The sequence below is a fragment of the Microtus pennsylvanicus genome, chromosome 21, assembly GCF_037038515.1.
Source record: "Microtus pennsylvanicus isolate mMicPen1 chromosome 21, mMicPen1.hap1, whole genome shotgun sequence".
Classification (NCBI taxonomy): domain Eukaryota; kingdom Metazoa; phylum Chordata; class Mammalia; order Rodentia; family Cricetidae; genus Microtus; species Microtus pennsylvanicus.
The window spans coordinates 11544476-11571845 of NC_134599.1; the positions used below are offsets into that span (position 1 = coordinate 11544476).

The 27370-nt window shown below is 44.8% G+C and overlaps 1 protein-coding gene across 2 annotated transcripts in view; it reads left to right on the forward strand.

Moving 5' to 3' along the window:
- Window positions 1-27370, forward strand: part of Creb5 (cAMP responsive element binding protein 5) — a 393781-nt gene that overhangs the window by 268010 nt on the left and 98401 nt on the right. The window contains exon 1 of one of the 2 annotated variants that reach the window (XM_075955285.1): window positions 556-632. The exons of the other annotated variant lie outside the window; for it this stretch is intronic. Coding sequence (XP_075811400.1) covers window positions 586-632 — 47 coding nt within the window. The 5' untranslated portion in view covers window positions 556-585. Of the gene's footprint in view, window positions 1-555; window positions 633-27370 lie in introns of those variants that run through there. 2 annotated transcript variants of the gene reach the window in all.

The window sequence follows — 27370 nt, forward strand, 5'->3', positions numbered from 1 at the left end:
TTGATAACTGGAGTTGGCTTTTGCTGCTGGGTGCTTCAACCTGTCCCCTCTCTAGTATCGGTGTTCCCATCTCTTCATTGTCGTTACCCTAGCTCCGAACTTAGGGCGAGTACCAAACCCAGTTTAAAGATTCATTTATTTATTTCCAGCAGAGCAACGCCACCCCTAGTCGCAGACCCCCGGGGGTCCCTCTCTGAGCTCCGAAGGCAGCAGCTGTAGGCCATCCCGGACAGCACTGTTTCCTCCTCTGTTTACTGGTTTCTAAGGGCGATTGCACCACGAAGGCCCTGAGCCTGGAACTGGGCCTGGGGCTGTTTTGGTTACATTGAAGTTTTTGCTTCAGTTCTGCCAGATTTAAATGGTGACTTCACCAGCACTGAGCTAAAAAGGAGAAGGGGGAGGAGGGCGAGCCCAGGAGAAAGAGAGCGAGCAGAGGAGCCAGAGGGAGAGAGCCAGAGCAGGGCGCTAAAGAAGGGCCAGCGCATTACATCATTGCTTGGCCTGGAATCAAATGGGAAGGATATGAGTCACTCAAGCTAGTTAAGCTTTGGCTCAAATTCTACACACACTCATTCCACAGCTCTCATGTTCTGCACCTCAGGAGGGAATTCAGCCTCAGTGATGGCCATGAGGTTGGTTTGTAATTTTATTTTCTGTTTCTTGATTTTAGAGCTTTTTGGGGCCCCTACTGCTTTCTGTTCTGGAGCCTTCCTCCTTTCTCTCCCCTTTCTCGCCTTCCTACCGCCTTTGTTTCCCTTCTTCTCCCCTCTCCCCAGCCCCTCCGCTCCTCTTCTTGCCTTGAGAGGCATTTCTTTTCACTTTGATCAGAGTTGGGCTTTTTTTTCCTCGTCCTCGTATAGAGACCTGAATGAGTTAGAGGCCAGGCAAGAGGGGGGGAAATCAGTCAAGCCAACCGAAGCCACGGGAGGAAAAAAAAGCCACAAATACAAAAGCAAATCGAGAAAGAGCAAACTCCGGAGAAGTTTCTTTGCTGCTGTGTTGCTCCTAATCGGAGGAGACAGGGAGAGAGTTAAAACGCAGGGACCAATCGCTGGAACGGTGATGTAATGCAAGAACCACAGGGTAGTTAAGTAACGTGAGAGGGGGGTCAATGTTGCAAAGCATTTACCTGCTCTCAAGGGGTTTTCAGTTTATTATCAATTGCAGTGACTTTAACTGCCTTCAGGCTGCAACCTCTAATTATTCGCAGGCACCCCTTTTTTATCTTTTATTATTAAAAGTAAAACTATAGTTTGGTATTTTAAAAACACAGTATTATTACAGCTGTATATTATTTTCCTCCACCAGAATTCATCCTCTCTCTCTCTTTCTCTCCCCCCCCCTCTTCACCTTAAAACAGTTGTCTTTTCATAAAAGGTCTCGGTGATGGGGTGGTGGTGGGTCGGGTTGGGAGGGCTTTCTGAGTGCAGCGGGTGAACTGTTAACGATTGGGACACTATTGCATCCGTGGTGCTGAGGAGGAAGAGTTCATGGTTGTGGTGTCTTCTCTGTTACGAATGCAGGGATGTGTTTTAAAAGGACTATCTGATGATGCGCAGAAGTAGCTAGCAGCCGTCTCCCGCTGTCATTTCAGCTACCATTGGCAGTGAGTGTGTGTTTGCTTCAGGGTGTTCCATGTGGCGCTGGACGTGATCTAGCGCTGTCTTGAAGACACTCGTCTTCTTAAGTTAATTTTATACACTGGGAGAAGTGGGAGGGGTGATTAACAAAAACCTTTGATTGATTTGTTTTAGAAACAAGTTAACAGTAGGGTAATGGATTGACGCTAATACACGGTTAGGGGTAATGATTCCATTCCCAATGCTCTCCAGAGGGGCAGAGAAATAGAGATGGCGGCGTGGAAACTCATCACCACCTTTCCGTGTCATATGTGGGTTTGGTGTTGTGTATGCCTTAAAAGCCCCTAGCAGGAGAGAGCAAGGCCAGCTCACCCTGTGGGGGCTCTGCCCTTCTCCTGGCTTATTTAACCGGGTTTATCAGGCAGATCAATGTGAACAGAGGCAAGGGGTTCATCCCTGCAAAGTGTTTGCATATTTTGTGTGAAATTAATCACGACATGCAATGAGCCTTTCTATTCCCTCCTTTCTGGCCAGAGGTGAAAGGGGAATGGAGGCTGGAGAAGTGCTTTCTGGGGGGAGGGGGAGAGAGGAGGGGTCACAATCTATCCCTGAGCTTGCTTTGCTGGGTGCAGCAAGCCTGTGTTTTAAATGTGAGTGATGGAACTAAGCCCCTCCTCCTGCACATACGAAGCTTACCTTTTACCATCACTGAAGTCTCTTCTTGCAAAGTTTTCCAGCAATAGAGCAGGTGCAATTGCTATGTGTGTGTGTGTGTGTGTGTGTGTATAAATGTATAAATGTGTATATATACCTATATACATGCATACGTATATATGCACACACAATAATGATGTGTGCTGAAAAGCATTGGCATAACTTTTCAGGAAAGGTGTGTTTTACACTCCCCTGGCATTAGAGTTCCTGAAGAAATGAATGGAGAAGGGTGAAGAGGGACTTGCCTCTGCCTGCTTGGAAAGTCGCTTGATTTTCACCTTGCTTTTGGAATGAAGGCTCCTTATGAGACGCGATCTGTAGTTTTCTAGCACTGCCCAGGAAGAGCCAGCCTTCTGCGTCACATAACTAACTAGGCTTGCCTGTCAAAGTGGCCCAAGAGACAAGAGAGAAGTTCCTGGTCCCACAAGTGGTCCCGATAGGTTGCGGACATCAGTGGGGTGAGGAGCACGGTGCCACCCTCACTTGCATGGCGAAGGACGGTATTTACAAGAAGCAGATTCTTCCAGAGTCTGCGTCTCGCCTGGATGCATGGCATCATTTTCTTACAAGTTCAAGTTCATACAAGTTCCAGAGATATTCTGTTGGATCTTGTTGTTTGTTTCAGTGCGAAGGATGTATGTGTGCTTGACAAACGTTCGGAGGCTGAGCGCTTGAGTGAGTCTCAAGTTTTTAAATGAAATTGAAATTTAGAGTTTTAAAGGTTATGCAAAAGTCCTAACTGCTTGTAGTCAACCCAGAGTTTTCCCTGAACAAGACTTCTATTCTCTGGTCAAATTCCAAGTAGTAGGTTTTCCACATTCATTCATATTCTCTCTCTCTCTCTCTCTCTCTCTCTCTCTCTCTCTCTCTCTCTCTCATCCTACTGGCTGATGGTAAAGCACGTGCTGTGAGTTTATTGGAGTCAACTTCACATTGGGAATAACCATAAGTGCCCATCTGTGAGGGAACTCACTCAGGGTGAGGGTCGTAATTAGTCCTTAGTCACCATGCATAGCTCAGTGGGCATCACGGGTGTGCTGAGGCCCTTAGGAACAGAGAAGGTATCCTTGCTTTTTGATACTTTTTTGTTATGTTTTTATGTATTTTTTTTTTGAGTTAGAGTTCTTGTTGACCAGGCTGTGAGCTGTATACCAGTCATCAGAAATACCTTTTTTGTGACCCACAGAGAGGCAGACAAGGGGCCCTAGCCCACTGGACCCTCAGTGACACTAGATACCTCTTGTGTCATTATTTGACGGCTGTTTTAGTGTTTTGGGGGGATGTTCAATTGCTATTTTTTAAACTTTGCCCAGAAAATTGTTGATTCATATGAGTTGAGGAATTCATGTTGAGAGTCGCCATGATACATTTGCCTCATTTCTCCTAATAGCAACATCTTGGAAAGTGATGGTATAGAGTCCCAGCCAGGACACCACTATAGCCCCGGTCTGCGAGCGGCTCTTCCCAGGCTTGCACTGGTCTGCATATATGTTTTTTCATGTAAAAGCAAGTCATATTTGCTAGTCCAGGGCCCTCATGCCAGCCGTGACCAACACCCACCTCCATCACGACAAGTAACTTGGTGGCAGAAGAGGTTCCAGGGTGGTGCCTGCCTCTGAACACTGTCAGGTGGCGATTGAAGGGATGCTGATGGCATTGTCCTTGTTTGACATTCGGAGCTTGGCCTCAGTGGACACTTTGGTTTCCACAGGGGACCGTAGGCCATGTTTTTATGCCGGAGGGAAGGAGAAGACAAGGCTTTAGAGACACCAGAGACGAGGCACAGGGCAGGGCAAGGCCCAGTCTATAGTTGTTGTCACTCACACCTATGATAAGAAGGAAGGGGGTGGTATTAGGGAACTGGCATATCCTGGTACTGTGGAATCTCTTGCAAAGAGTGTGGTCTTTGGGATTCTAGGGGCCTGTTTTATTTATCATCTGTGTGACTTTGGAAAGCCACTGAGCCTCTCTAAACCGCCTGACCTCTTCTCACTGTGATGAGGGTCCCCACCTAACAGTGAATTCACAACAGCATACCAGTGACTACAACGGGAGACTCGTCCTGGGCCCGCACCACCCTATCCCATCGCTGCTCTGGCTGCTGTTCCCAGACTCTTGTTCTCAGGAGTTCTTCTTCTTCCCCCAGGCTTTCTTTCATGACATTGTCCTTTTTATTCTGGGAACTAAGCACTTGAGCTGAGGGGCATTCCCCTAGCCCCCCATATATGGGAGCTTATAGCTCCTCTTAGATCAGGGTGAAGCAGCCACCACAGACTTAGAAGCGCATGGACCCATGGCACAGGAGCAGGTACCAGGCACTAGCAACAGGGCAGTAAAGACAAAATGGAAGGGACAATGGGGCAAGGACCGGCCCCATAAAACTCGCTGGCTTTCTCTGGCCTGGGTGAAAGGAGTACGGCAGGGCCATGCGGTTTGGGCAAGGGACCCTGGTAGCCCAGTCAGGTACAACCAAGACTTAGTAAGAAACTGAAGAAAACCAGTGGCAATGGCAGTGTAAGTATGCCTTTAATCCCACACTTTATGATCGCGCCACTTGGGGGGCTGAGGCAGGCAGCTCTCTGTGAGTTTGGGGCCAGCCTGGTCTACATTAGCTAGTTCCAGGACAGCCAGAGTTACACAGAAACCTTGCCACAAAAACAAGCAAACAAACAAAACCATGAGAACTAGTTTCAGTTTCCAGCAGGACTAAAAGTTCACGTTGGCCATCACACCAATGAGTGACTTGCCCTTGCAGCTGAATGAGGCTGCCTTTACCTGAGTGATGAAAACGCTGGTTAATTTCCCCCGGGGACTGCAGGTGATGCTCAGGGATATGAACTGCATGCTTAGCATGCATGAGGCACTGCATTAGATCCCCAGCACTGCACTCAATCAATCAATCAATTAATCAATCAATCCAAATAGACTTTACATAGAAGTCAGGTCAGGGGTTAAGGGGCAGAAATTAGTGTTGAGAATGAGTCTTGTCATGTGCCTGGAACTAAACAGGGTGAGCAAAATCAGGTTCTGTACTTAACGCTGCAACAGCTGGAGTTGAAAGTGGGGTTTTCTTCTGCTCGCTCGTGTTGGTTCTCTGCTCGTTTAACTCCCTGGCTGGGGAGTCACAGAGCAGGGGATTAGCCACAAGGAGGGAGGAATTGGGCAGCATTGGAAATTCAAATCCCCAGCCCAAATTTTAGTTTGTGATTTTTTTTTAATTTAAACATACACTATTATCCTAGTGAGGTAGCTGCTGCTGCTGGAGTGTTCAGAGGGCTGTTTCTCACAGATGGTGGTTACATAGGATGCCAGTCAGTGAATTATACTCTTGAACACTGAAATTAGCTTGGCTTAGAGTCCACCACATAGTCCACACAAACATCGTAACAAGGCCATACATCTTTCCTTCCTGAACCTACTCTGGCAGGAGAGCTTATTAGTGATCGATGTGGCAGTGCAGCACCCAGGAAGAAGTAATCAATAGTTCTATCATTCCAGAAACCAGAATGTTAGTTACATACTAACCAAGACCCATCTGGACACTTTGCTGTCTCTCCAAGTGATACTTCAAATTCCTTATCATTCCTTCCTTTTCCGTCTGGGTTACTGAAACTGAATTGAGTTATTCCCCGCCCCCATAACAACACAATCTACAAAAACTGTCAAGCAGTCTGCTGGTTATGCCTCCGTCGGAATGAGAAAGTGGTCCCCAGGGACTGCGCTGCAATATCCTGCATGCTCACGTGAGTTACTAGGAGCCTGTGAATCTCTAAAGAATTAAAATCATGTTGGGCTGTACTCATGGGCTGAGATAGCCCTGGCCCTTTGGTTGCCTGTGGGGCCTATGTACCCACTCGACTGTGCCCTGTGCCCTCCACAGGGCCTACATCACCATTGGAAGAAGGCATAAGGGACAAACTTATTGGCAAAGGTGGAACCTCCTTGTTCATCACTATGGTCCAGTATAATTCTACCCGGGAGTGCTGCTAGAGTCAGGCACATCTGGGTTCAAATCTGGCTCTGCCCTTTACTAGCATGGTAATTTTTGACAATCTACTGATACTTGCTAGGTTCAGTGGCTTCACCTAAAAGATAGACTCTCTAAAATGAACCTATGCAATTAGCATAGAAAGTGATCGATAAATGTTAAGCTATTTACTAAGGAAATCATTTCGCTTTGCTGAGAGTTTAGATGATAATATATTTTGGGCATCAATAACGTAGAGGCCTAGGAAGTTGTTTCAGTGGGTAGTACAGTTTCTGTGCAGGCCTGAGGACCCGAGTTCGAGTTCCCCGGAACTCATATAAAACCAGATACAGTAGCATAAGTCTGTAATTCTAGCACTTCTGTAACAAGATGAGAAGCGGAGACAGGCAGATGCCTCGAAGCTCTAGGGTGGGCAGCTAACTACAGGGAGACCTTGTCTCAGTAAGGTGGAGGATGAGAGCTGACATCAGATATTGTCTGCCCACCCCATGGGCACTATGCATGTACTCACATGCATATACACACTTACATGTACTACACACACATACCAATAATAATAATAACAATAAAAAACAAATAACCGTGCAGAGGGAAAGAGTGTCATTCAGTGTTCCTTTTCAGGTTAACTTGATCACAGATTATAACTGAGGCCATGCACAGGAAGGGAGAAGAGACAGACCGAATGGCTAGCTGTAGGCTAGGCGATCGCATCTTTAAAGGTTAGAAGGTGAGGCTTAAGATTGTGCTTGACAGTCGCTTGGTTTCAGTTCCAAGAGAAGAGCCAGGGCTATCTGGATCCCCACCCTTTGCTTTTAGGAGAGGTCTTTCTTTCTCATACCACACAAAGTCTTTTCTTGCGTCTGCCTCTTCTTGGCCTTCTTATTTATAAGAATGCTTCAGTCAGCTCGATGACACTGTGTAAGAAAGAGCTGATCCCGTTTAATTCCTCTGGAATTAATCATAATGGCAGCAATTAAGATAAACTCAGTTAATATAAATATGGACGTAAATTGCTCTCGCTTTACGTTTCCCCTCCAGGGTTGCTCTCACCGGCATCCACCCTCATATGGGCCAAGGCCGTCCTCACGATAGGTGACTTTTCTGAACCCTGGTATTGCTCATATGTCACTGCTTTCTGCCATTTCCTCCCTCTAAGGGCAAAGAGGAAGCTCCAGGGGGCAGGGCACCAGCCATGACATTTGATTTAAATTCTACCCTCACCATTTGGAACCCCCTTTGCAAGAGAAAAATAATCCTATAATTTTAATGCACTCACAGACGTCTTTCTCTCCAACCAACTGGCTTCACAGAATCAAAAATTGAGAAGATCATTCCAACTGTAAAGAGAGGGAATGGAGAGATGGCTCAGTGGTCAAGGGCACTTACTCCTCCCAGAAGACCAGAGTTCTCTTCCCAGCACCAAGCTGGGTGGCTCTAGGGGCTCTGACATGCTCTTCTGGCTATTGAGAAAACCTGTGTGCACTCGGCAGACACACACATACACACAAACAAAAATAATCAACAAAAAGAAATCTTTACAAATTGTGAAGAGAAGGATCTGAGGTCAGAAAGTGATTTTGTAGCAGTCCGGGGACCATGCCGTAAGGCAGAACAGCACAGACTTCTATCTCACCAGGCTGTCTGCTTTGCAGCCGCTGTCTCTTGTTAATGCTTCTCTCTGTCTCTGTCTCTCTTTCTCTTTCATCTTCTGAGAATGGAGGGTGATGGAAGAAACCAAAAATTTAGATGATGCCCAGGGCCTCAATAGCAAGCTATGCTTCCAGAAGCCGGGGACCATTTAGGCCCCTGGTTATTAAACTCCACCATCCAAGTGTGAAAAGAGCCTTGGGAAGGTATATAAAATAACCTGCTTTTTTTTTAACCTCCAACCATAGGGTCCTCGTGGTCTAGTTAGTGAGTGGAACATGGTGTCCTTAGATTCAGGAGTTCCAGGCCACACATGGGATGGGATAAGTCTTCCTCCCTCTCCTCTTTCCTGCCTGCCCTGTGTGAGCCCGACACACATGGAGCAGATGTCCAATGAATTCAGAGCTAGAAGCTTCCCCAGCACTATCACCCACGCACCTGCAGGATGTAGCCTCGGACCTACATCCTGTAGTTGTTGGGATGTAGTTGGGAGCAACTTAGACCACAACCTCCAAAGAGACAAGCTTTGCACTGCAGCCCCGTAGAGACGCCTGCACTCCATGGCCACAGAAAACATGTCACTTCAATACCAATTCTGAAAAGACAAGCAATAGCAGCAACAGAAAAGGACCCGAGGGCCATTCTCAGTTTTGTTAAGGGCCCCTCGTCCTTTGCCACAGTGACAGCTTTTCTTTCTTTCTTTTTATTTTAATGTTTTCTTTATTATTTATTATGTATACAGTATTCTGTCTGCATGTACACCTGCAGGCCAAAGAGGGCATCAAATCTCATTGCAGATGGTTGTGAGCCACCATGTGGTTGCTGGGAATTGAACTCAGGACCTTCGGAAGAACAGTCAGTGATCTTAACCTCTGAGCCATCTCTCCAGCCCCACAGCGACAGCTTTTCATTCCTTAGGTTCAGGCTGCCTGTGCTGTCTGACAGTGCCTTTGTCGTGATGCTTTATGGTAAAATGTGGCACAGTCGGTTAACCTGATTCACCTTCCCATAGCCATTACCCAGCAGCCTTGGATTTGGCTCCGCCACGAATCCCCGTGGCTCCTTGTTGTAAGATGAACTGCTGTGTCTCCTGACCTCAGAAGAGTGTCTCTAACTAATTAATGATGGTTAAGTGCCTGGAAAATGCACACGACAAGTCGTGCTTGCTTGCAAGTCCTAGTCAGTGTCTTCCTTTTCCCTCCTAGCAATGTGCCCTCCCTGCTACCCTGCCGCCACCACCCATTTATGCCCTGCCTATTTCCCCAAACCCTGGGTGAAGCTTTCCATAGTAGACTAGGCCAGTGTGTCATAGATTAGTCACATGCCCATGTGAAAAAGATCGTGCGACCAATTGGTAGTGTCATTGGTAGAACTGCCATCAAGAGAAATGTGGGTTCTGTGTGGCAGTGTGGTTTTGAACCTTTAAAAGGAGACAACGTTATATGTAGCAGCAACGAGAAACTGATTCTTGTCACCGTTGCCTAAGCAACACAGCACCATGACTCTTTACACAGCATTCACACCAAATTAGGCAGCATGGGCCATATCAAGAAATGATTTCAAGCAAGATGGGATCGTGCGAGTAGGTTACACATAACTACCACAACGCTTTGAACAGCTGTGCGTTTGCTGTCTCCTGAGACCAATTCTGTGACTACAGTAATGTGATGACTGTGTTCACACATACGTGTGTTCATACATGCATACATGCACTATGCCTGCTCTTTATGGACTAGTACCCGACTGAATATAAGGTTTTTCTGCTGATTTGGAGGTGGGAATCCCAATTGACCAATAGCCCAAGAATCAAAAAGAATTCTCACCGCTGAACTATGCTATTTCCTGCGTTAGCATCATGATTTGTTCTTAGTATGGGGAAGGGGCCTATGCGGGGAGGGCATGGGTCTGAGCTGTCTTCCTAGATGGAGGAGCGGGCAGGCATGGAAGGCTGGCTATTTATGTCATTGCTTCAGCTAGTCTCTTGCCTCTGATTTCAGTGTTGGTTCTGAGCACAGCTCCAATCATTTGGCTTACAGCTGGGCGATCCCGTCTCCTGGTTCTCAGAAAGTAAGGCCTCTCAGGGTTGTAAGAGAGGGAGAGACACCCATAGGACTCCGCACATCAAATAGTTCGTACAAAGCACCGTTTTTGATGAGTTAAGTGTAAATGAATTAGAAACATACGGATTAAATTCCCCTTGAAAGACACATGGGTTTAAAAATTAAGGGGGAAAGTGCTTGGCAAGATGGATTTCAGCCCTGTGCCAAACCTCAAAATGTTTGAAAAATGGTTTCAGACATTTTTACTGAATGCAAAATGCCATGAGGTTCCCTCCTCCCCAGACATGGCAATGAATCTTTTAACAACAATTATATGACGAGAAGAAAGGCCTGCGAGGGTTCGGCATTTACTCGCTTCTCCTTTAATTGCCCTACCGCTGGAAAAGAAACATTCGCAGGTTTGAAAGAACCGTCTGATTGACAAACTCAAATTTAGAGGCTGGCAATGACTTGAAAATCACCCTCAAACCCCAAAAATCCCCACTGCCTCATGTCAATCACTGTCTCCTCTAAGTGGGATAATACACTCTAGGGAGATGTGGTATTGGGTATCCTTTATTCGCTGGTGTCTAGACCCAGGCACCGTGGTTCTAGTTGTTTGTCTGGCATTATGATGCCAGCCCCTTGGAGGAAGGGGAGGGGTGGAAATTGCATGACCGCAGACCGGAGGGAAAACCTACTGGCTTACGGCAGCAGCTGCTGGACAAGATGCTGTGTGCTCTGGAGGCAGTGTAGGGTGAGAGCTGCAGGTTGCTGGAAGAGCCATGGAAGCCTGAGCCCTGCTTAACCCCTCGATGGAATAAGCCATCCAGTACCTCCTCCACACGGTCAGAGTCTTCCTGGCATGTGGAGACTCGGGAGCAGCGTATTAAGGATCAATTATCTCGCGACTGTTGTGCCTGGGCTGTAGTAAGTCGCCTCCAATTATTTTTTACTGGCTATTCCTGACAAAAGCAGGCTGACACTTTTACTGCCTCATTTTTTTTCCCCTTCATATGCACAGGCAAAGGAGTGGGTGTTGAGAGAGCCACACTGAATACTCAAAGGAGAACGGTTGGGTGACCAGGGGCCTGGCTGGGCTGGGCCATTTCTGGGTGACGCCATCTTGTTTCGCTTTCATATGTTAGCCAGGATAACCAAGGTTTGCTTGCCTGCTTCCTTCCTTCCTTCCTCTCTTCCTTTCATTCCTTTCCTTTGAAAGAAAGGGTGCATTCAGTGACTGCCAATATCGGCTTAGAAACCAGGGACAACAGCAAGTTTTTATCGAAAGTTTTCAAGCCAGTGCAGACCCCCTCCCCTCTCAGATAGTATCTATGTTTTTAACTTTATTCTACAAGTCATGGGGAAACGATTGTTTTGTCAAGACTGTTTCACGTGGCACCTTGTGCTCCCCTTCGGGAATCCAAATTAATTTGTTGCAGAAGTTCCCCACAGGGAGACAATGTCACAAAAAGCTACTTTCGGTGTTGCCAGTGAAAATCTCACTGAGCACTGACTGTTAAGACCTACTCCCTGGGTAGCTTATGTTTGTCTATATGTTTTGAACAGCAAATAAAAATAGATGAGCACTAAAAATACTGGAGAAAACAAAAACAACCAAACATACCAACTTTCTATCTAGGAAAAAGCTTCAGATTAAAAAAAAAAAAAAAAAAAAAAAAAACGGTTGAGCTGAACCCTGCCTGGCTCAGTTTTTCCTTTATCACAAGCAACTCAATATAGAACAATTGGGGCAAAAAGAAAAAACAACCATGTTTTTGACTCTGAAAGCTTCCCTCCCTCTCACTCCTGACATTACCCCTGTCCCCCATCTCAAGTCACAGCTGCTTCATTTAAAGCCCTATCAAGTGCTGTCAAGTGCTCCTCTTCCTTGGTGACGTAGCTACCTCCCTGAAAAACTGAGAAATTAGTAGAAACGAATTCTCAATGCCCATAAGTGTTCCCAGTCTCCCATCCTTGGGGATATCCACGTGGTGGTGCTCGTTGGTCCCAGCCTGGGGGGGGCATCCGTAGGCAGTGAACGCAGGTTATATGGCTTGTATTACCAGGTGAGGTTGCTGTCCTTCAGAGGATGTTTTCTTCCTTCAAGAAGCTACGGGCGGTGGGAGCTATTTGCTATCTTCTGCATCTTCACCGACACACTGTAACAACTCACCTGTGGACAGTTAATTAGGCTTAAGGCTTCTGCCGCAACCCCCACCCACCACACATTCATGTTTACACACAGCCCCCACATGTGCCTGCAGTGTGAGATTAGTCTTTCTTCCCTGGAGCATTTCCTGTCTCTGCTCTCTGGGTCCTGGAACCCCCATGGGTCTTAAGTATCACTCTGGGGGATGTCTCCCATTACAGATGGGCTCCCGTGCCTCCTCTCTTTACCTTAATACATGAGTTCCTTTGGGGGCAGAATGATCTTCTATTCATGTTAGACTGGGCATAGTTTTTAAAACACAGCGCAAGCTAAGTAAATGCTTGAATCATAGTTATAAAATATTTTTGCTGTGTTTATTGAACCCCGCCCCTCACCACCACCAAATGATAGTTTGGGATTCTGCTGGCAGCCGGTAGGTTTAGTCCTTGGAGACAATGTGAGAAGGGAGCGTGGTACTGGAGAATTGGTGCCCCAAGATGAGCTCCCTCTGGCTCGCAGCTTACTCCTCTAACCTGTGTTTATCTAGATGGTCTTATTTATATCTATTTCCTTTTGGCAAAAATAGCTCTAAAAAGCAAATCTACCATGTACAAAGAGACAGTCCTTCTGACTCTCTGTCGTCCCATGTGCGGGGATCCAGTTAAATGTTCGTTTTCTGAGTCATCTGACTTCTGAGTTTTCAGTTTTCTAAAGGAGCGCAGTTAAGACAGGAGGTTCCCAGGGATTTTTTTTTTTTTAAATAAGGCTGTGAGTAAGGCAGACACGCTATAGGTTGAGGCCCATATAAGGAGTGTGTGGGCACCTGCCCAAAGGGAGAGCAGCCCTAACAGCCATTCAAAACCTACAGGGATGTCAACACACTTTTGAGGAGGACGCATTAGGGATGCAAATGCATGGTGCCTTCATTATGATAAGCACTGGAAAGAAAACAGTGAAACCCATTAGAAGGTTTTGGGAACTACGGAAGCCGAGTCTAGTTTCTGCTAGGGCCCAGCATCTTTTCTAACTCTTCTCTACCTCTGACCCAACAATTGTAATGATTTAAATGCTCCCCCAAATTCCTCCTATTTTGGATAAAGCCAATTAGTTCATCTGTCAAAGGGCCAACTTTGTAATTTCATCTATGTCAGATACAATTCGGTTTAATGAGATCCATTCTCTGCATTACCGGCTAGAAGTAGCCTTCCCACGTGGAATGTGTTTGGGGCTGTCCAGGTACTTCACTTTTGTTCGGAGAGGTCGATTTTGACATGAAATCCATCGTTCTTACTCGATGGTCTCCTACACACAGACCCACAGAGAGGCTTATTTAATAAATGTGTTGGGTCTTTCTATGGAAAGGCATCTATCAGGAGAACCCCTTTAATCATGGCCATCTGAGTCACTCAAGATGCTGTCAAGCGATAGTCATCATAATGAATAAATTGGCATGTAATTCTTTTTATAATCACTCTAAATTTGAAAAAATATATAATTGATTTTTTCCATCTTCCTTGATCTTCAGGGAATTGTATTAGAATGTCATGAAACAAAATATTTAAAGTATGTTTCAAATAATGAACGAAAATTACTTCACTTAATAAAGATGTGGAATTCATTTATGAAGACAAACACTGGCTGTGGACCAATGGACCAAGGAGGTTGCCAGAAGTTTGCAGTAGGCAGCCATTCTCGGATGTCCACGGCTCTCTGCCCCTCCTAAGCTGGCTCCATGTTAGAAAAACAAATTCTCTCATCCATACTGGACTTAAAGATAATTACTTTTATTTATTTTATTTTTGATACGCAAGGAGAAAAATCACCATACACATTTCTTCCTTACAAAGAGGGTCATGACTCTGAGACGCAGTCCTGAGGACTGAACGCCTTATTTATAAAAAGATTACGTGGCTGATGTATTTGATGCTTGAGAACTGACTATAAAAAGTTAATTTTTTTTGACCTTTCTGGAGAGTTTCAGCAATTGAAACCACTGGCAAAAATGGAAAGCATTTAATTCTCAGGAGAATAGTTGAGTGGTTTGGCATTAACCTAAAGGGGAAAAAAAATCAAAAGTCCTGGTGCAAACTATTTGTCATTTTCCCTTTTGTGCTTAGAAGAGAAGGAGTTACCAGCCGCAGACAAGCATCTTGGTGTTGTACTGGATAAACCTTCCTCATTCCTGCAAACTTTGTGGCTCTCTTCCGGTGTTCTCTTTTTTCCTCCTTCGAAATGGGGCATCATGAACTGAAAGCAAGCATAACTTTCCCAGTGGCCAAATCAATCAGAAAAAGTATCTGTGATGTATGTATCCTCAGTTATCATGGACTATGGATAATAAGGCAGGAGGCAGACATTGAACAAGTAAGCATATCTACAAGTATATTACAATATAGCTCAGTGAAGCACGGGGGAGAGGTGTGACTGCTTAGATTAGACAAACCTCTAATTTAGGACTCAGAGAAAATTTTAAGAAAGTAATATTTAAGCAGAGACCGAAATGTTGAGTATCGGTTGGTTCACAACAGAGCAGGTGTCTAGGCATTTATCAAGGCCCTAGAATAGGAAAGAGCTTGTTACATTCTAGGAGATTTATGAAAGTCAAGGGCTGGAATATCAAAACAGGTAAAAAGTAGTACTGCATCTAAAAGATGTAGCATTTAAAAGATTTTTTTCAGAAAAAAGAAAAATCCTAAATGCAAAGAAAAGCCATAGAAGAATATTGAAGGACAGGGAAATGTCAGGACTAATCTTTTGTTCATGAAGATTATTCTGGAAACAATGTAGTTAGACTACAGAGGAGCAACATGAGAGGCAGGAACTGTTGCAGAAAGCCAAGTAAGAGAAGATAGTGTTTGGACCAGAATCTCAGCAGTGGGGATAGAGCCAAACTGATACAGCCCAGGGCCATTTTGGAGGAGGAGGCAAAGGAGCTTGGTGAACAATTGGAAGTATACTGTGAGAAGAACAGTGTTAACTTCCTAGCCTCTATTAGTTCACTTACTGAATATATGTAAAGGAATATGGGATACTTTCTCTGAAGCAGAATCTAGACACAGAGCACTAGTCAGGGGTCGTCAGAGAAGCAAGCTAATAATAAAGAGCTGGAAGGATGGGGGCATGGGTAGAGATGGCCTCTGGCTCACAGTGGTTGTGATTCTGTGAAACCAGACCCCTTAACCTTCTGGTTCCACTTTCAGTTCAAGACCCAATAAATTAAACGAGATACTCAACACTGTAACATAGCTGTTGGAAGAAATAATTTTGTAATATAAGCATTCTGACCATGTTTAATGGAAACTCAGCTAAACTCTGCCTTTCAGTGGCATATAAAATGTAGCTCTGACTTACAAAGTATACTTACAAACTTACCATGAATTTATCTGGATATAAACCCATTGTGAGGAAAGGACTGTCCAACTATCTATCCACCACCCATCTACCTACCCTACTGAAGGAATTAGCTAGCGAGTTGGATTGTCAAAGTCAAGAGGCCCTACGATCTGATGTCTGCCAGCTGGAGACCCGGGGAAGCAGGTGGTATAAATTCTTGTAGAAATCCAAAGGCTTAAGAATGAGAAGCAGCCATGGAATTTGTTTCTAAGATCAGGACAAGCAACCGTACAGAGAGACAGCACTCCCTTCCTTTGTTTGGGAACTTTGGTTTCCTCCAGGCCTTCAGTGGGTTCCTTGATGGGCACTCAGTTGGGGAAGGTATACTGCTTTACTAAGTCCACCTGTTCAGACGAGACACCCCTCCAGCAGCAACCTCACAGACACACCTAGAAATAGCATTTAACCAGGTCTCCAGTCATCTATGGCCATCATGTTGATGCTTACGACTTTCACAGACACCGTGATTCAGGTAGACTGTCATCCACAGCTCAGCCGAGGCCCTTTTTAGCAGAAATGTTATCCCGGCTGGCTTTTTAGCAGGCAGGTCAAAGAGCCTCTCATACATGATATCGATCATGTTTCTCTTCTCAGGTTTGAAGGATCTTTATTGTTCTCAAAATGCAGGTTTCCCAGCCAATCCCACTGGACACTGCATTGAAAAGTCAGAGCTATCCATCTGGGAGCCTGTCCTCACACTCTCCAAAATGTTATTCTGCGTAATCCTAAGTGGCAGATACAAATAAAAACACGAGAGTTAAGCCTTTATCTCACACTGTGATTGTTCATATGTGAGAAAAAGTTGTCCGTTCTGCTTCTCTCCGGGACTTGGCTTTTCTTCCCTGCTTGCCTTGATGTCAGCAACACTAAGGAACCAGGGAGCTGTTCTGTTGTTGTTCAAGAAAGGTGATGTTCTACAGCATCCAGTGAAAAACTGTTCCCAATTTCCTTTGACTTTTAGACAAATCTCTTCGTAACTGGTGGATTGCTTCTTTGAAACACATCACTATAGATCTCTTCCTAAATCATCTTGGCTAACCATGAGGACCATATTAACTCATGAAAGTTTAGTGTCACAAAGGTCTGTGGGATTGTTGGTCAACTGTTTTGTTTTATACGTGGAGCAATGGGAACTCAGGCTTTGAGGACTTAGCCCAAGACCCCTTGGCGAATGAGTGGCTGAGCCAGTCATGGCCTTGTGGGGTATTCATACTCAAAGCCAAGCCACCTCCAGCTTAGATATCTCTCTTTACCATTTGATTTCAGATTGACACATCCAGAGAAAGTTCCACTCAGCCTTTCTGTTCTGGATCACGACTTAGGGTTCTGAGGAGAGACTCCGTTCTCATCACAGACCAGTGCGGGGGCTTCTTAGGCAGCAGTTACTTCCTGTGGGCAAGCCTCACGCGGCCTGCACTCCAGTGTGTTGTCAGTTACTTTCTGTTTCTCTTTCTATTACATTTACTCTCTGTAGCTGTAGCTGACATTGACTTCGCCTGTAACCCTACCACAAATTAAAATCAGACCCCGAGTCTGTCTGGGAAGATGTTTATGAAGCTGTAGGAAGACATCTAAAATGAGTCCAGATTACAGTATAAACGTGAAACCCCAAATGCCACATTCATTTAAGGACAGGAATAAGACTGTCTGGAGAGTAATTTGGGACAGAGTAAGTCACCCCTCTCTGGCACTCTGCAGGGCCACCAGGGACGAGAAAGGAGCCCCTGCAAGACTTTCCCCAAAACACTGCGACCTAAAGGACTTTTATTAGTTTGCTATTCAGAATGAACCCAAAAGAAAGCAAGCATTTTAAAAGTTGCTGTCTGTAACAGAGGTAGACATTGGCATTTAAAAATTGTATGTATCCATTTGTTTACTCTGAGGTTTGTTTGTTTTACTGTTTCTTGAGACAGAATCTCATTCTGTCTCCCAGGCTGACCTCAACTCTGGGACCCTCTTGTCTCAGCCTCCCAAACGTTAGGATTATCGGTGTGGACCACCATGCCACTCAACTTCAAATGTACTCACAAACAAATTGAGAAGAGGCTGGGGAAAATAGCAAAGTAAAACAAGTCTAAAAATATCCCACCCCAAGGTTGGCAAGTGGGTAAAAGCATTTACCACACAAACCCCATATAATTTGGGTCTGGTCTCCAGATCCCATGTTGAAAGGAAAGGCTGATGCCCAATGGCCAGCCTCACGCACGAAATCATATCCACACACAGGTACACACACACACACACACACACACACACAACTGGTTCCCACCAGTCATCCACACACATGCATGCATGCAAACACACACACACACATGCTGATGATAGATAAAAATAATCATGAGTTCCAATGTTTGACCCAACTAATACAGTCCCAATATATCCAAGACTAAAAATCTTGGTAGGGTTTTTTGCCTTTTAGTGTGTATTTACCTGCTGGGTTTGTATGTGGCAAGTGTGTTCACGCACAGAAAATGGCGGTGGTCTCGTCTCCACCTTGCCACTCTCTAACAGAAGCAGCCTTATCCCACGGAAGCCACAGCCATGGCCTGTTGCCTGTGTGTCCAGTTCGTCTCAGGCTGAGAAGGCCTCTGAGATCCTTGGACACAAAGTGCAAAGTAAATATCAAGTGTCCTAATTATGAACTTTATTGTTGCAATTTGACTAATGTTTCAGATAACTATCAGTTCAGTTTCATGGTGAGTGTTCTTGCAAAGCCAGTGGACTTGAAAGGTAGCTCCAAGAGGCTACCCAAGGGTGTGGTCACAGTTTCCTAGAAACTCCACCCTGCTCTAATGTCCCCTGCTGAAGACAGAGCTAAGCTGACCTGACCACCGTGTCCCTAGAAATCAGAATGGTCCTTCAAGTTACCATGGTCCTTAAAAAATGATAGGGAAAAATAATAATAACAGACATGGAGTCGGTGGCGTGGTTTAGGGCTACGGCTGCCAGGCTGGTGTGAGGACCTAGAGACGGAATTTAAAATAAAACATAACCTTGTCACAAAGAAGTCATGGAAGTACAGCTGTGAGGAATTGAGAGACAGGACAGGGTCAGGTAATCTCATTAAGTAATTCAAAATTGTAACTGTAACGTAGTGAATGCCAAACTCCGCACTCTCTGACACTCTCCCTCCAAACTAAGGGAATGACTGATACATAGGTTAAGAGCCAAAGCAGGGGCAGTCTGTCCTGGTCAATTCTCCCAGAAGAAGATGGCAGGCACTCCAGGCACCCCAACAATGTAAGGGACACACAAATCCCTCAGTGTGTTTCTGGATCTTTCTCCCGCATCCCTTACCTCCTACCTATCAGAATATGATATTAACTTGTTTTCTAGAATGATACTAGTGACGATCTTTTTTTCTAAATCAGATGCATCATCTCGTACATAGAATATAGGTTGGCATCCTCCAAGGATCAAGACAGTCGAAACACTCTCTCAAATGTCCGTCTCAAATGGCCATCCTTGTGAGTTTGACATCACAGCCACATGGCTCTGTTGAAGGGAAAGGGGCAAGGTTGAGTGGACTGTAGGGAGTTCATGCTCACAGTCTGCCACAGAGCAAGGAGGCAGCTGAGCCTGTCAACTCAACCAGTCCCGGCACTGTGTTCGTGTTAGAGACCAGATTCGGCAGCCTGCACAGCTCTGCATTCTCTCTGGACCACCCTGGCTGGAATAACTGAAGATAGATCTCATTTAGGATGATGAGATCTGACATCTCTCCTGCTCCTCCTCCCTCGAGCCAGGCAGGACAAGAATGCAGCTATGCTTTTAAGAACCCTAGAAGACTCAATGCTAAACCTCCAGTTAGCCATTCATTTGATTTTCTCTATCTGCTCTTGGGGCATGCTCTTTTCTAACTTTTGTCCCACGCTGTTCATTTCTGGTGACACTGTTGCTGTTATGCTTCGACTAGAGTTGACAGTCACTCTGACCACTGAGTATAGGTGTCTGGAAACTGAAGATTTGCCTGGCACCTCCCACACTTTTCTGTTGTGTTCTCTCTTGAGTGAAACCAGTTCAGACCTGTGCTTCCCCCTTTAGGTCATCCTTCATTTATTTTATGTGTTTCTGGAGCCTTCTCCCAGTTCTCCACTCCACCCCACCCCTGCACTGTGTTCAGCCTTGACCTGGCCAAAGTTTCTTCAGCACCTGGGCATCCTAGGGCAACTTGGTTGGCACCTCTAAGGCTCAGTAATGTCAAGTGGAATGGAATAGAATAGAATAGAATAGAATAGAATAGAATAGAATAGAATAGAATAGAATAGAATAGAATACTATGCAATACAATACTTACTCTCTGGAGATGAAACTTCTTGCAGCTGGTTGCCTTGGCATGTATGGTATCCCAAAAGCTACTCCCTTTGGACCAGAGACACATCCCCTCTCCTGCTGGTATACCCACAGATTCCGGCACCAACTCCTAAAGGGTAGAAAGGTCCTGGTGAACAACAGGGTGGAGAATGTCATGAATTTGACCTTCCTGGTGATGAACCTGGTGTGGGGGGGGGGGAGCTGCCTCCAGTTTCCAGAAGAGGCTAGGTAAAAGTGTTAGAGAGAGCCTTGCAGTCCTCAAGCTCAGGAGACCCACAGGCTCGTGAAGGCTGTGGAGAGATGCCCTAGGCATTTTCTAGCCTCTGCCTCCACTGCAGCTTCTTAGAGCTGAAGCCTTTCAGGGACAAACTTCAGTTGTAAATTTGGAATCTAGGCGTAGGGGCTTGCGCCAACAGCAGTTTCTACCAGAAACGACTCAATTAAAAGATACTGACTGACAAGCTGCAAAGCCAGGAGAAACCTAGGCAGAGTGGCTGGCGGAGAGCTGGGGTGGGGGTGGGGCACTGCATGCTCTCTAGGAACCCAGGGAGCTCTGGGCCTCTGCAGAATCTGCAGGCAAGAGTGGTGGTGGATGCTGCCATGAATTATTCATTTCTGGGGGGATGAAGAAAACAGCAATCTCATGTAAATGACGAGGCTCCCAATCACAGGCCTGCTTACTTGCCCTTAGGAAGCCAGGAGGCTTATTAAGAGGAAGAGGTTGTGCTTCCAGACAGGGCCTCTAGAAAGGGAGGCTTTCTGCCCACCAGTGAGGTGTGCACGCTCCTGGGAGCCTCCTTCACTGTCTTTTCCGTCTGCTCCTTTGCCCTGGTGTGACTTTCCTAAGTGTGACTTCATGAATGATTGCTGCGACGTGAAGTTTATTGTTTGACTGAAGCACCGTTATCTTCCTGTGTGAAAGGCTGACCCCATGGCGAATGCCAAACTGCTCAGGTATTTAGAATCTTTTACAAAACAGCAATAACAACAAAATCTTTACAAAGATCTGTTAATGCTTTACAAGGAAAAAAAAGTATATCGCGTTTTGAAGTGGATTTCTTTCTTTCTTTTTTCTGAGAATAGTACATCAGAACCGAATCTAGCCGTGTTTTGGGTTAGCTCAAATGAATCAGCCCAATGGCAGGTCTAATTCAGATTAATGGGGCAGAAATCAGTCATTAAAGAAGCCGAGAGGGAAAAAGCTGGTTTAATAGTCTTAACAGAATGACCGTAAACTTGGGTTTCTCCTCCTATTACTCCTCCATCTGCTAAAAGTGCATGAAAGCCCTAATAAACCCTCCTCTGTGAGTGGAGGCCCAGCGTCTGCTATAAAACCCTTGAAGGCCCCAGCAGGATGCAGATCACGGACTGTATTGCTATTATTATTATTATTTTACTGCCATTGGCTTTCTCACAGCCAGGCCTTCACTTAAAGAGAAAGAAGTTATGGTTTCCAAGACATCAGATACGATGTCTATAAAATAAAGACATCAGTAGTATCTGGCTGACTAACGCTGAGATTTAGCCTGTGTGGTGAACTGAGCTTCAGAGGCTCCTGGCAGTGATGATGTAAATTGACCACAGTGTGGGGTAACTGGTACCTCAGCAGAGCTTGGGGTGTTAGGCAGGATAACACTATGGTCAGGCATGCATTCTACTTGGGGGCATTACGTAGTTTGGAGATGCAGGTGTGGAACTGCCCTTGGCCTTTTGCTATGAAACACCTCAAATATCACTTGATATAGGAACTGGTTCAGTTGATACAAAACCAAATGGACCTATTACTCATCCAGAAGCTTGAGTTTAATTTAAGGGGCGCGAGTAAAAGGTGCATAGAAACTAATGTTTCTCATGACTGGAAATGGCCAAGCCTGTGCAAGATTCTATGTTCAATCTCCAGTACCGAAACAGGGAACCAGAGATGGGTTGTGTGAGTCTGTGGATGAGACCTGGAGTTGGACTTATGACTTAGATTCAGTTACGTTCTTTCCAGAATTTAGCGAAAGTAATTGTTTGAATACTGTTATGCAGTAGCCGTTGCCAGTAGATATGATCCCACGTATCTATGCTTTCATTGATTCCAGAAGTATTTGGGAAAGACCCTCAACGTGTTCTACGCCCCTTAAGCTCTAGAAGCACCTGCCACAGTAGATAATTGTCATTTATATCTCTGTACTAGGGCAAGGAAAGATTCTTCTGGTCTCTCCCCCTACACAGTAAAACCCAGTGAGGGCCTCACCTTGTTCAGAAAGCCTTGTAAACCTGAGCTACAGCCCTGGTTCTGTAGAGACCTTTTGAAAATCACTCAATCTGATGAACTGTGATGAGAAAATTGAAATGGAAAACTTCAAGAGACACCGGAACATGCTTAATCTCTTGTTGTTGTGTGCATCACAAAAGGAAACTTGTAAAGGATTTTTCCATCAATGACCCAAGAAAGCAGATCATCCCCCACCTTGAGAATGTACAGCAACTTGAAACACACTGCTAGGTTGATCTTTGATGAGTGATTGACAGATGGGTGTATTGCTAGATTAAGTATCAATAAATACTACCATGAAAAGTGCAGGATGTATTGAGGGCATTTGTAAACAGCCCCAACCTAGTGGGATTGCCCAGAAAGGGAATAAGAACAACTCAGGACGGAGGTCTGTGATTGGGAGGAAGTTGTGCTTCCTGGAATGGAGCGGAGGCTGGGGACTAGAGGGAACAGAGCAAAACTATGGGAGTGGGTAGGCAGAAGCCTTAGAAGTCTGTTGTGTTCTGTCACAGGGAGGTGGACTTACAAACCCCTGACAAGCTAGAGAGCAGTGCAGTAGACATTGCCATTTGACTTTTTTTTTTTCCAATGGAAAGATAGAGCTTTCAGTCGGGGCAGAAAATAGAATAGAGATCCAAAGGCAGTGGTCTCTAACTGAGCACCTAAATGTCTGTAACCAAGAGACAAGTATGCCAGGGACATTGAGGGTAGGGGCACCTCCGTCTCAGTTGAGGCCCTTCAAGTTCAGCCAGCTTGGAAAGGGAGGCTGCAGGCTTTCATTGAAGTTGCTTTTCCTAGAGCTAAATAGTTCTAGTTCTGTGTCTCAGAAATGGGAAATACTATTGTATTTCCCATCTATCTTTAGGACCTTAATGGTGAGGCATTGCAAAGTGTGAGCTCACTCAAAAAAGTTGCAGGTAACAGGGTAGTTCACCTAGTTTTTAATTGAAACAATAATTATATGATTTTTTTTTTTAAAAAAAATATGGATTAGAAACCTTTCTTGGTTTCCCAATTATTGCTTCTGTTGGCTTTAGTCAGGGAAAAAAACCAAGACACCAAAGACTGATCTCGGGGGAACTAGTTTGGTTCCATTTGAGGAAATATTTGTAAGAGGCTTTTCTGAGAAATGACGTTATGTCATTCTGCAGTTCTCTGAAGTTATGAGTGAGAAGGGTCCACTTTCCACTGGAGAAGGGCTTGGGACCCTGAAGGTGGAGGACTGTTAAATAGATAGATATACATGGAACGTTGAACATTGCAGATTGCTGTTCCTTAATTAAAACAAAGGCTTTGGGGGTCTCAAAGATCTCAACTTTAGATCACAGTTAGTCTGTGGAAATATGATTGCCCTGGTTAGTTTTGGTTAAATTGGCACAGCTAGAGTTATTTGGAAAAAGGGGATCATCAATGAGAAAATGCCTCCTTAGGCTTGTGGGGAAGCCTGACTGACAAGGGAGGTCCCAACTCACTTGGGTCAGTGGTACCCCCTGGGCTCCTGCACCTGGGTTCTATAAGAATGCAGGCTGAGAAAGTCCACTTTCCTGCCTTGAGTTCTGGCCCTGACTTCTCCTGATTTACCTATCAACTCTAACCTGTGAGCAAAACAAACCCTCTCCTAACCAAGTTGCTTTGGTCATGGTGTTTTAACACAGCAAAAGAGACCTAACTAAGACAGTGATGTTTAATCTGTTGCTTGAGCAATGCTTCAGAACAATGAGAGAAATAACACCTATTTTTCTGACTTAGTATATTTAATGTATTAACATGTAAGAGATCATTTACTACTAGGAGGAAAGATCAACCCACTTGTGACAGTTGATTTTAACGTCAACTTGTTACCAATTATTATTGCCTCATCAGGGATCCTCAGCTAAGGAATTGTCCTGAGTGCTAAAGTGATGTGGGAAGACCCACGCCAAATGTGGGCTGAACCTCCTACTCACAGCACAGATTTTAGAAGACAGGGCAGAAGGAAAAGTTTTGCCCTTTGTTGGCTTGGCCTTCCCTTTCATTGCTGAGTTAATTTATCCTGCTGCTGACCCTGAGGAAATAGCAGAAGATCTCACTTTGGAGATGCAGGTCTCTTAGTCACAGCTGATGTTCCAGCCCCAGCTAGTTAGCATCCATTGCCCCTGTAAAGCAGAGCTTTCGTTTCAGAGGTACCAGTCTCTTGTTAATCACAGCAACTTCTTCAGCTTTGCTTGACCAGCAACCACAGAGTCTCAATCCAATACTGCACAAACAGCCCCAATGGAATCGTTTTTTTTTTCCCTCTGAAACTTCACAAACTGGGTCTCCATCGTCTGCGTTTCTCCCAACTAATATATGACAGAGACCAGTTTCAGATCTGGCAAGCCTAGCTCCTGAGCCTCCCCACTCTGTGTGTGTGTGTGTGTGTGTGTGTGTGTGTGTGAGAGAGAGAGAGAGAGAGAGAGAGAGAGAGAGAGAGAGAGAGAGAGAGAGAGAGAGTTACCCTCTTCCGTTTGGCTCCATAGCAGATCTATCCGTCCTAGTAGTCTATAAGGAATCACAGGGTACCATGGATGGCGAGAAGGCCTGGGAAAGCGGGTCAGTCTACGGAGTCCTTCTTTAGACCTCCCAGACCGAAGCCCTAGCCTACAGCTACTTAGATAGAATGAGACAGACTTTGGGCAAGGGAGACTGGCAGCCACATCCTGGGCTGTTCAGACACCCCCAGACTGGAAAACATCCTTTGGGGGGAAAAATGAGGACATGAAACCTCTTGCTACGGTACCTATCACTCTGCTAAGGACAGTGAAAACACAGTCTGTCATACTTGACATTTTAATTGGGAGAAAAGCTTACATAGATTGCAGCCGTAAGCGGTGTGTTTATACAAGTGCATAAAGAGGAGTAATCTGTCAAGTTGGAAAACTCCTAATGCGGCCTCAGTTCAGTAATTGAACAATCCAACATGAGCTCACACATTTACCTTGTTCCATGCCTCAATAATTTTTAGTAGAAATACTTTACCTAGAGGCATATGGTTATTAAAAAGGAGGCTCAGCTTGCTCAAAGTCTGGAATTACTAGCTCATGGCAACAAGCCTGCACTGGAGGAAAGACTGTCGGGGCTTTGTTTTCTCAACTCTGCTGCTTTCTTGCCATCTGATTTGCAGAATTTAATTGATGTGTTGTTGAGAAGATTTTTTATTTATTTACTTGTTTTTGTAAAAAAAAAAACAACCAAGAAAATAGAATTTCACATGGGTGAATGACCTCTCGTGTTAGCAGTATCCTGGAATTTCACTACTTAGTGGTGAGTACAGAGAGTGTTGTGAACATCAAAAGGAATGAACCATGAATTTATTTTATCATAAAAATCAATAATAACTTAGTTACAGGAACCACGGAGGTGTGAGGGAAGGGAAGCTCTGCTCCCTTCCATGATGCGTGTGACTGTGGACAATTGAGAACTGTATCTAAATTCAGTTGACTCCGGAGTACGGGGGAATAATATGACCCTACCGTACTGCATAGCTTCAGGTCGCATGAAACTGTGACATGAAAACATTTTGAAAATTACTTGAAAATAGCAACTTAAACATAGGAAGTTTTATTCAAGGGTTTATAGATTAAATACAAAATTAATTAATTAATACATGCAAAGGGAATGAGATGATGCCTGCAACTGTTCTGGCGTCAGTGGTGTGAATAGCCTGGATAAATGGATGGTTTCTTTGGACCTATTGACAGGGACAATTCTTCATATGTTCGCTGTGCAGGGGTTAACTCAGGTTCTCACCCTTGCTAAGCACACTGCATCCACCAAAGCACATTCCCAGCCCTGTTTATTCTGTAAGTCATGGTGGCTACATACAGATCTTACTGTTTTCACTCTTTATAGTCAAGTAAAGAACCCAAAAACTCTGTTCGTTTGGTAGAACAGTCTGAGGAGCTAATTCCTAAAATCTATAGAAAACAATAACGTGGAAATTGTTCACGTTTCAAGCAAACAGGCATCTTGAGTAGTTCTTATTTCCTTCCAAGTATACATTGCTAACCGGGCTGATTGGCATCTCTTGGAAACTCTTCTGATCCCTGGGGAGCCAGGTCCCCTGAAAGGCTCTCTTAAGTAAAGAGGAAATACTTGATATTTTAAAATCTAGTAGATCTATACAGGGTGTGGAAATAACTAACCTAATTATTGGATTAAATGAAATATTCCGCTCCCTAGTGAGTCAATACACTTGGGAGTTTCCAGCCTTCGGAGAAGAGTGAAAACTCATTTTAAATTGAATTACTTTGCCATTTCCATTCACATCCATTGGGTTGTTTAATTAAGTTCCTTCTTTTAAAAAAAAAATCACACACACCAATACCATCTGGTGACTAAGTCCGTTTCTTAACATTATCAGGTTAGAGGTAGAAGGTAAATGGTGGCGATAGACCTTCTGCCCGCTGCTCTTGAGCACGATCTTGCAGGCCGATGCCACACGTAGAGAGATTTCAACTGTCTTCCTCTTAAGGGTTTCTGTTTTCTCGGAGCGGCACTTGGAGCTTCCTCCTAGTGACCAACACTTGGTGACAGATGATGTCCGCATATGTGTAGTCATGTTTGGATAGGCTTCTACTGGGGCTGACAGAGCTGGTTGACAAGCTTTGTAGAGAGTTTGCTCTTGGTGAATGTTGCCTCTTCTGAAGCTGTAACTCAGATGATGAACTTTGGACCTGAGGGAACTACTAATGAATTGTTTTTTTATAAGAGAATTATTTATTTTAATTTTATGTGTAAGAGTGTTTTTTTTTCCTGCATGTATATATGGGCACCATATGTGTGCCTGCTGTTCAAGGAAGCCAATATAGAGGGAAGGTATCAGATGCCCTAGGACTGGAATTCGGAGGATTGTGAGCCTCCATGAGGGTATGGGAATTAAACCAGGGTCCCCTGAAAGATCAGTGAGTAATTTTCCCCACTGATCCACCTCCCCAGCATCGAGTAACTGTTTGACATGCAACTCTTTTCAGCAAAGTTCCCAAATAAATATCAAAATGGGGACTTCAAACAACAAATATCAAAATGGGGACTTCAAACAAGTGTCGTTTGTTGACCAGGTTCCATTCTGTACCTCTTGGGTTGTGCTAACCCCCTCTAAAGAGACTTAGTGAGGGAGTAAAGTCATAACCTCAATCAGCAGTGGTTCTCAACCTTCTTAATGCCGAGACCCCTAAATACAGCTCCTCATGTTGGGGTGACTCCCGCCCATTGCATTATTTCATTGCAGCTTCAGAACTGTATTTCTGTGACTGTTATGAACTG